The 10,886-nt window shown below is 37.5% G+C and overlaps 1 protein-coding gene across 1 annotated transcript; it reads right to left on the reverse strand.

Moving 5' to 3' along the window:
* Nucleotides 1-508: 508 nt before the first annotated feature.
* Nucleotides 509-9,302, reverse strand: FKBP7 (FKBP prolyl isomerase 7). Its single transcript, XM_065880886.1, has 4 exons — nt 9,050-9,302; nt 7,835-7,986; nt 3,005-3,138; nt 509-838 (listed from the first exon to the last, which is right to left on the reverse strand). Exons 1-4 carry the CDS (start codon nt 9,298-9,300, stop codon nt 677-679), a joined length of 699 nt encoding a protein of 232 aa, XP_065736958.1. The 5' UTR covers nt 9,301-9,302; the 3' UTR covers nt 509-676.
* Nucleotides 9,303-10,886: the final 1,584 nt, after the last annotated feature.

Genomic DNA, 10,886 nt, shown 5'->3' on the forward strand with positions numbered 1-10,886 from the left:
CAGACTTTATGATGCCTGCTCTAAGACAAAGGCACAAAGCCTTTGGTCTGATGAAATGTCTTTCAAACATTAGTCATTGGAACAAATACCTAAGGCCAGAAACTTGCACCAAAAAGTACAGAGACTGTGTTGAGGCTCTCTGACAGAGTTATACAACTAATACTTTCCTGCATGTATACTAAAGGAAGATTCCTCGGTCCTATGATTTTTATATCCTACTATCCATAATGCTGTGAAATGTATAAACAAATGAAATGTTAATTCCTGGGTCCCTATTAAATATTTTTAAAATATGGGGCACTTTAAATATTAAAATTTGGATATTTACATAACTATACATGCTGTTAAGGTTAGAGTTGGGAAGAGCTTGTGGATTTTGACATAGATGTCCTCCTATAACCTGAAGGGGAAAAGCTGCCCGCTAGGATGCAGAAGTCGATTTTATGGTGGTGCAATTCATGTTAACAGAATAAAGCAAAAGGAAACACAATCACGCCTTACTTGAAAGTTAACTTTTGCAAAACAGCCTCACATTTATTATTCCAAAATTACATGTATTGAAGGGATCAAAATATGTTCATGGGGGAAAAATAGAGAATACAACTCAGAGAAAAGTGACTTTGTTTTACATATAAAGTACAGTAAATAGCTAAGAAAATTTAGAAATAAAAATATGCTATAGTTCATCATGTTGATAGACATTGTATTCCTTAGAAGAAATGAAGCCATCACCATCATGGTCGTTCTTCTTAAAAATATCTTCTAAAACTGCATTCTGATATGACTTGTCACGTGGCTTCTCATCTTTTTCAAATTCCTTTTTCAGGTAATGACTTATCTAGGCCAAAATAATATTTCTTTAATAAAAATATATCACAAGAAATTTCCAGCAACTTTGAGAAAATGTTTACATAAAGAAACTCATATCTAAGACTGCTTATAATAAGTGATACAAAAATTTAAAAAGCTATTTGAGGTTTAATTTTTTCAACTTTTGAAGCAATTTTCTGAAGAGAAACACATCTTCAAACTAGCTTCCCCCGAGGTTATAGGTGGTTAGTGGTACATACTCAGATTAACATCTGAATTGAATTTTGTTGAAACTAAATGCTTTCCAATAATCTACACTATCCACATTACCAAAGGAAACTCCCTCTTAAGAATTTCCATTAGTGAATAAAATCCAAACTGGCATTTCTATAATCTCTAAAGTTATTGGGTTGGCCTCGTTCGGGTTTTTCCAGCCTATGAAAAACCCGAATGAACTTTTTGGCCAACCCAATAATAAATATGTATAATGAATTAAAAAAACCCAACTACAGGTTTTGAAATAAAATTTAATTTTCTTAATTTTTCTATGCTTCTATAGCTCTCCCCCAATCTACAAATTATGATCATCTCTCTAATGTCAAATAAGGAACAGGTATTCTGAAGTATTCCCTTTTCTCTATATGACATTTCTCTAAGCAAAGACACATAAGCACAGCCTAACATGGTAGCTACTAGCCATATATGTCCATTAAGCACTTGAAATGTGGTAGATCAAATTGAGACAAGCTACTGTAAGGGTAAAATACACAACAAAGTTTGAAGATAATAAAAAATGTCATTGATAATTTTTATATTGGTTTCATGTTGAAATGGCGATATTTTAGATATATTGAGTTAATTAATTAACATTAATTTCACTTGTTTCTTTTTACTTTTTAAAATGTGGCTACTAAAACATTTAAAATTATGTATGTAACTCAATTATATTTCTATTGGAAATTATGTATATTATATAAATAAATCATATATTAATACATATAATATAAAAGAGAGTAAAGCACAACGATTTGGATATAGTGTTAAACAAGGCTGGGTATTTTATTTATTATCACTTTTTTTTTGCATTGAAGTATAGTTGATTTACAATGTTTCAGGTACACAGCAAAGTGATTCAGTTATACAAATATCTATATATCTATGATCTATTCTTTTTCAGATTCTTTTCCATTATAGGTTATTACAAGATACTGAATATAGTTCCCTGTGCTATACAGTAGGTCCTTGTTGTTTATTTTATATATAGTAGTGTGTATGTGTTAATCCCAAATTCCCAATTTATGCCTCCTCTCCTCCTTTCCCCCTTGGTAACCATAAGTTTGTTTTCTACGTCTGTGAGTCTATTTCTATTCTGTAAATAAGTTCATTTTTGTATCATTTTTTTAGATTCTACATATAAGTGATACCATATATTTGTCTTTCTCTTAGTTTACTTAGTATGATAATCTCTGTGTCCATCCATGTTGCTTCAGATGGCATTATTTCACTTTTTTTTAATGGCTGAGTAATATTCCTGTGTGTGTGCGTGTGTGTGTGTGTGTATACACACACACACACCTTCTTTATCCATTCGTCTGTCGATGGACATTTAGGTTGCTTCCATGTCTTGGCTATTGTAAATAGTGCTGCTATGAACATAGGGGTGCATGTATCTTTTTGAATTATAGTTTTGTCTGGATATATGCCCAGGAGTGGGATTGCTGGATCACATGACAACTCTATTTTTAGCTTTTTAAGGATGCAGAAGCTAGGTAACTGAACTCCAGGACCCTGTTTACCAACTTTCTGGGTTACACAGTTCAAATTCTTCCTAGCTCTTTTAATAATCTCATGGAATCCTCACAATCTTATGAGGTGGGAATTGTTTGCCCAGTTACAAATTCCTACAGTGCTGCTTGAAAAGATCTTCTCCTGTAGGCTAGATGCCAGAAATGCCTCGTAGAGATTAGTTTGGTATTTTAATGACCCTCTTGCAGGGAGAAAGGAAATTAAACAGTCTGACTTAGTTTCAAGTTTTACATTAAAAAAGTACATTTTCTTCTTGGAATTTAGTTTTTTTGTAACCAGCTCTATAAAAGCATATTAATCAGTCCATACTAGGTAGAAGTAAAAATAATAGCTATAACACAGATGTGACAAAAAATGAGATTGTACATATGAAATCTGTTTGAATTACCTCAGTTTTAGAAAGTTGCCTGTCATTGTCCACATCTATCTGTTTAAATGTTTCAATGCTTCGTGGTCCTTTGGTCACAGCATAGAGCTCAATCTCAAAAATCAACGTTGCATCAGGTGGAATCTTGCCTTCTGCTAAAGGTGTAAATTTTAACACTTTAACTTACATGAAGATAACGTTCAAATATTTATTTACAAATAGCCATTATAGCATTATGATTATATTATTTCATATTTATAAAAATTGCTTTCTAAATATTTCTTAGGAACACTTTTTCCATATGTCTTCAAACCAAGTCAGTTCTAAAGACCCAGGGGACCATTATTTCCTGATTAAATTGAAATAAATATAAATCATGTATTTTAAAAAATTAATGTATTTATTTTTGGCTGCGTTGGGTCTTCGTTGCTGTGCGTGGACTTTCCCTAGTTGCGGCGAGCGGGGGCTACTCTTCATTGCAGTGCGCAGGCTTCTCATTGCGGTGGCTTCTCTTGTTGCAGAGCACGTGCTCTAGGCACATGGGCTTCAGTAGTTGTGACACGGCTCAGTAGTTGTGGCTCACGGGATCTAGAGCGCAGACTCAGTAGTTGTGGCGCATGGGCTTAGGTGCTCTGCGGCATGTGGGATCTTCCTGGACCAGGGCTCTAACCCGTCTCCCCTGCATTGGCAGGTGTATTCTTTTTTTTTTTTTCGGTATGCGGGCCTCTCACTGTTGTGGCTGTTGTGGCCTCTCCCGTTGCGGAGCACAGGCTCCGGATGCGCAGGCTCAGCGGCCACGGCTCACGGGCCCAGCCGCTCCACAGCATGTGAGATCTTCCCGGACTGGGGCACGAGCCCGTGTCCCCTGCATTGGCAGGCGGACTCTCAACCACTGAGCCACCAGGGAAGCCCTAAATCATGTAATTTTTATTAATATACCTCAACATTATACAGGAGAGAGCTAGTGCAGAGAAGAAATTCACAGGCAGAACAATTTCATAGATAGGTCTCTTTTAGAAAATGATTTTGTTCAGTTATTTGGAAGTATGAATAAAATATATGTATTAGTATACATGTCTTTCAAATTTTTATAGACAAAAAATAGTGCAATGACAGAACAAACCAGTAACAATTTCATGAAGAAATTTATAATCACAAAAAAGCCTTCTAAGTATTAAGTTAAATAGCTCTCTTTAATAAAGTTAATCTATTAAGTGATGTCACAGATAACTTTAGCAATCTATGGGCTACTTCAGATGGCCATTCATAAAAATGACCTGCAGAAATGACTTGCTAAGAGGCACTGGGTGGCTTTTGTCACCAGTACATTATAGTTACTCAAATATTTGTTGAATGAATGGCCTCTATCACTTATTTGAAAAATGGCTAAGTTTGTTCTTTGAAGCAAACAGTAATTTTTTGAATGAAAAAGTGGAGAATTCTTGCTAAAGTATTTACATAATCCAAAGAACAAAGCTTGAAAGTTACAGCCAAAATAAGTGGATCAGCCATCTCCAAAGCCAGGACATAGAAAAATCTACCCACATATTACGTGACTAATGTGACCATCCCAACCAACATACCACATATTACCTGACTTTATAGTAAAAGAGCTAGAGATTGATTGATCATTTTTACAAAACCCATTCCTATTCTGTCCAGTTAAGACCTCTTTATGACAGAAAAATAACTTCTCCTGACAATAATTAAAAACAAATTCAAAACACAAATTCAAATTTCTTAAAAAATATTACAAGTCTAAGTTTCCCCAAAATTCTACTGTAAACATAGAATATATTGCCAGTTAAGTTTTATATTATTAAAAAATTACAGTATAAAGAAGAGAAAAATATGCATTTGCTATAGAATTACTTGTATTTAGAGAAGCAGATCAAAGAATTAGAAGTTAATGTAAAGAATCTATACATACCACCTGTACTGTTAATTAAAGCACTAACAAGTCACATGCATTTCAAGACATGCAGGGGTGCTCTGTGACATTAGGCAAAGATATTGCCCACAGGAAAAGACTTCTTCAAGTACTACCTAAAATAAAGTTATAGCTAATGTTAGGTCTTAATAACAACTTATTTAAAAAAGCTTATTCAATCAAGATATTGTTTGTTAAGCAGTTACTTATGGTATACACAACAGCTTTTAAAATAATTGAATTCAAGCTATTAGTAAGCTATTATAAATAATGCAGGTAAACTAGCAGTTAACTACATTCCAAAGAACACACTTTTGTTGGGCCTCAGTTTCCTTACGTGTAAAATGTAGGTGTTGGTGATGTTACTAGTGAGATTCATTATTTTTATATATTTATTGAAGACACCTCAAGTTGAATATGAACTAACTTCAAGTCAAATTTCTACATTTTTGTAGCAAGGGTCTGGCTTATTAATAGCTTAGGCAGACTGGGTAGTCATTTGTATCTAAGCATAAATTAGTTTACAAAAAGGATAAAATAAGTACTCATTTGTCACAGGGTAACAGGACCCAAGATGAGCACCTATTGTTGAGAGATGTGGGTGCCCTGGTAGCAGGCAGAATGTGGAGGTATCTACAAGAGAGAAAGAGAAACTCTGAAAATGAGATTAAGGAGAATGAAAGGCAAACTCTGCCTATATCATTTTGCCTAGAATTGACCTCAACCTATGACAGCATTTTTAGGACAAGACTGCATTCAATTTATCTTCAATTCTCTCTCCCTCTCCTAGGTTCCTTTACAACTAAAAATAGGATACACTAATTATGGTTCTGTGGGAGCTATTTTGATGGAACCAAATGATTGGCGAAAAGCTTTGAAAGTGAAGCTGTAGTTATCTGGAACTGTCTCTTTAGGAGCTTTAAATCTGATTGGATCTGACTTGTACCACTAACTTCCCTCCAATCCAATTTGGGGCAGTGATCCCCTACTCTTGCTGGAAAGAATAGGCGAGGGAACCATTCCGCCTAATGAGTAAACTAACAGCCTTACAGAGGGTGTGCCATTTCAATGAGATATTGGGGAGTAAAAACAACATTTCATTGTAGAAAATCTTTAATTGCTTTAATTATATACTAAATATTTCAAATACCTGGGGTTAAGAAGGGCTTTAAATAGAATGAGGAGGTAAAGATTCTTCCTTTGGGGAATTCCCTGATGGTCCAGTGGTTAGGACTCTGCACTTCCTCTGCAGGGGGCATGGGTTCAATCCCTGGTCGGGGAGCTAAGATCCCCGCAAGCCCTGGAGTGTGGCCAAAAGAAAAATCTTTATAGTCTTCACACAGCAATAGGAAGCAAGGACCCAACTGAGAATGCAATATAGAAACCGGCCCTCTGCCACACAGACCATTTTCCCCTCTTAAAAATTTCTCTATTCTGCTCCACTTTTAACTTTAGTGATTTTAAAAAATTTAATTTTTGAAAAATTAATACATGTCTTTCTCTGTCAGACTTATTTCACTTAGCATAATACCCTCTAGGTCCATCCATGTTGTTGCAAATGGCAAGATTTCATTCCTTTTCATGGCTGAGTAATATTCCAGTGGTGTGTGTGTGTGTGTGTGTGTGTGTGTGTGTGTGTGTGTGTGTATATACCACATCTTTTTTTTTTTTTTTTTTTAATACCACATCTTCTTTATCCATTCATCCATCGATGGACACTTAAGTTGTTTCCATATCTTGGCTATTGTAAATAATGCTGTAATGAACACTGGGGTGCATATATCTTTTCAAATTAGTGTTTTCATTTTCTTCAGAAAAATGCCCAGGAGTGGAATTGCTGGATCATATAGTAGTTCTATTTTTAATTTTTTGAGAAACTTTTGTACTGTTTTCAGTTGTGGCTGTACCAATTTACATTCCCACCAATTGGGATGTTATATACAGCACAGGGGATATAGTCAATAATACTGTAATAATTCTGTATGGTGTGTAATCTATAAATATATCGAGTCACCATGTTTTATACCTAAAACTAATATAGTATTTTAAGTCAACTATACTTCAATAAAACATTTAGTACATGCATACAGTAAAAAACTTAAATAGTATAATATATTACAGAATGAGAGGAAATCTCCTTACCCTTGACCCTCAGGCCTCCTTCCCAGGAACATTTAATATCATCAGATGGTGTATTTTTTAGATAGTCTATGTAGATACATGATACATATGTGAAATTTTCCCTCTCACAGGTAAGCTCTCATTGACGTTAGGAAACTGTTTCTGCATTGTACACTGCTTTATGCTCAGTGCCTAGAATAGAGCCAGGCACTGCTGCTCAATAAATATTTGTTGCAGGAATATATTCTATCCCATTTTATCTTTAACACATTAATACATATGGCTCTACTTCATTCTTTTTACTGGCTGCACAATAATCCACTGTATAGATATAGCATAACTTAGTTAACTAATTTCCTACTAAGGGATACTCGGGTAGTTTGCAGTCTTGCTACCCAAAAAAGTCTGCAATCCATGTTCTTTAAGATGTACCTTGGTACACATTCCTGGAAATGGAACTATGGGATCAGAGGATATGTACATTTTAAATTTTGATAGAAATTGCTAAAGAGGTCAAATGATTTACATTCCCAGCAATAATACCTGGGACTGCTGTTTTTTCCATACCTTTGCCAACTTTTATGTCTTTGCTAATCTGATGGGTGAAAATGGTATATCATTTTTGTTTTAATTTCTTTCTTTAATGATGACTGGACTTGATAGAGCTAAAGTTTATTGGACCCTATATTCTATATCTTATTTAACTTTGAGAGTCTGCTTTTGATTTTTTGACTATATACCTGAAGTCTGTGACTTATTTTTAAATATAACTTAGAGATATACATATTAAGATACCTTACCATAGCCTTCCTTTCCATATGCAAATGAAGGGGGTATAATCAATTTTCGCTTCTCGCCAGGACACATATCCGTCATCCCAATGTCTAGGCCTTTTATGACTTGTCCAACACCAAGAACAAACCATTTGGGGTGGCCTTCATTTTGTGTCCGGCTATAATTAAAAACAACACCTAGGTAAGTTGATTTCAAGAAAAATAAAATCAAACATTAAAATACAGCTGAGCATTTAGTTCCAATTTAAAATTGGAGTCCTCTCTAACCATCTCTTTTCCTATATTAAGATTCATTCTGAACCCCCTAGTGGGGTGTTTGGCTCAAACTTCCCTCATAATAGCTAGACAGAGGTATGATTTGCCCAAAGCTAGTCATTAGGAGTCATCTCATTTTCTTGTTTTGTCATCTTTACAAAAACTACTCAACAGTTAACTTTTTAATGGGTCTCCTGCCCCTAACTAGCTGCATGGATTGTCCAAATGACTTATTTACCATTCTGGGTTTGTTCTAAAAAATGATGGTACAGGTTTAGCCTCAAAAAGTCATTTGAACCATGATTAAAATTTGTATTTTTTCTTCTTATTAAATTTCTCTATTCTAGATGCAAAGAACTAACTTTCCCCAATTGTATTTTTATAGGGTAATAGCACAGAAGGAGAAAAGACATTCTACCTCTGAGTAATAAACCATCAATTAAATCAGAGTAAGTAGTGGTGGGATGAGGGGGCAGGCAGGACACAGGGTCCGGAAGTCACCAGACAAAGTCATTGTAGTGGCTTCTTGATACAGCTGGAAAGTGGCCTCCAGCCAGTAAATATCGTGCTTCTGAAGGCCAGACAATATCTCCTAAACAACTCTACGTAGTCCTCAGTAAGGAGGCTCCAACCCACAGCAAAGGAAAAGTGTGAACATTCTCACAAACAGTACCTTGACTTACTTCTATAGGTACCAAGGGCAGTGGTGGTGGTCGGGGGAGTGTATGGATGTGTGTATTTTTAATAATTTCTTGGGTCAACATTTTCAGTAATTTAAATAATATTCCATATAATAGGGAAATACTGTATCAAATCTGATTTCCCCCCTAGAAATAAAAGGCTTAACTCTCGCTGTTAAAAAACAAGAACAAATCAATCAAACAACAAATTAGGTTTCTGGTTGGTGGAGGGAGGGTAGATTTAGTGCATCAACTGGACGCGGGAGCTGTTCGCATCATTTCCTACCTGCAGTAGAATTTCGAGCCGTCTTTAGCCAAGAAGCCGTCGTAATGGGCATTTAGCAGGTCTCCCTTTTTGCTTGTGTTAGAACAGTTTTCTGGACGGTGCAAAACTTCAATTTTCACTTCCTCTATGCTCTCCTCTGCCTTTTGTCCCTGAGCAGTAAAAATGCCCCACAGGTAAACGGAAATGATTAACCTAAATAAGAAATGCATGATTCCGAGAGTCGGCCCCAGACGACCACCGCGTTCCCTCATGCGTGTCACTGGCGCGGAGTGGCCGCGCCAGCAGCCTAGTTACGACGCGTGGCAGTCATTGTCCTACGTCACAAAAGGTCGGGGGCGGGGTGAAGCGTGGACACGCCCCCTTTCCCAGCGGCGCGCCCAGCAACGGAATTTTTGCGCGTTGGCTGCTGGTTTCGTCCTGGTGGTACCCCGCGCTTTGGCTGGCTGTTTTCAGTCGCTAAGGCAACACTCCACACTTGCACCGCATCTCCTCCCTAAGTCCGCATAATTTACAAACAGTTTCCTCAGGGTTCGATAGTAACGTTCGCGTTACCTTTTGAAACTGGCAAAAGAGGAAATAAGACTCTGATGGGATGTCGTAGTCCGAGGATAGGATTGTCATTTCTGGGCATGAAAGGCGTCTCCTCAGATCCCTAGAGAACTGGTGGGCATCGGGGGAGGCATTCTGCTTCTGCGGTGTCTTTGAAGCGCCTTCTCGGGGTCGAAGTCATGCATTAAGCGGTTCCAGGCTAAGCCACACACTAGTACACAGAGGTACCGCTGCTCCCCGAAGTGGGGTTAACGGCTGTTCCCCAGAGCCGACTCCAGCGATTCGGGACCGGCTGCTGGTTTGCATTTCCTTCCCTCACCACTCGCTGTCGCCCTTGATTTGAGGGCTTCTAGGAGTGCGGGTAAAGCTCTTAACAGTTTTGCTTTTCTTACCAACTCTGCGACATAGGTAATTATCCACATTCCACTGACGAGAAAACTACGTAATTTGAGTATTGGGCATTCTGTTTCAATCTCACGGCTAATACGCGGCAGGGATTTGACCAAGTCCGACACAAAGCCAGCCTTATATCCTCACCCCCAACATTTTAGCATGAAGAACTTTACAACATACAGAATAAATTTTACTACCCCATCACCGCGGCCTTATATCCACTACTTGGATTCTATCATTAACATTTAACTATACGCATTCGATTTATTAAATACATTTCCATCTATCCATCTATCCGTCAATTCGCCGTATTTCCAAGCGAATACCCAAAGACTTTTACCCAAACCAGAAGGACCTCAGCGAAGGCCTGGATTAGGCTCTGGAAGGGGAGGTGGTGTCCGCCTCAGTGATGCTAAAAGCCTAAAAGCCGCAGCACCGAGCCTGCTTATATCGGCTTTGCTTAAAGCTTGTAAAATTACAGAAATCTGAAAATTATTGTCAATTATACAAGGGGATGGTCATTTCCAAACAGGATTTTAAAAAATCATAAAGGCTAGAGAAAACTTCCATTTTTAAAATAAAGTCCAACGGTTGCTCCCGTGTTTTATATTCTAAATGAAGTTGTGGCTAAGATTCTTTGTCGGCGTGGTGGGACTCTCAATCAATGCACACTGACTTCCTAGAAGATAATTTCTCGGACCCCCTGAACGGGAGAAGGATACGAAGGAAACATAAAGAGGAGGCTTTTTTTGTGTGTGAAAAAAAAAAAACAACCACCAGAAAGACCTGAGGCTCAGTTACAGGAAAACCTGAGAGGCCTACGAGTGCGACGTGGGTGGGGGAGAGGGGGCGGCTAGTCCTCGGGTCGGCACGGGGGCTGCGCACGTAGCCAGGT

Source organism: Phocoena phocoena, chromosome 7, assembly GCF_963924675.1.
Source record: "Phocoena phocoena chromosome 7, mPhoPho1.1, whole genome shotgun sequence".
Taxonomy (NCBI): Eukaryota; Metazoa; Chordata; class Mammalia; order Artiodactyla; family Phocoenidae; genus Phocoena; species Phocoena phocoena.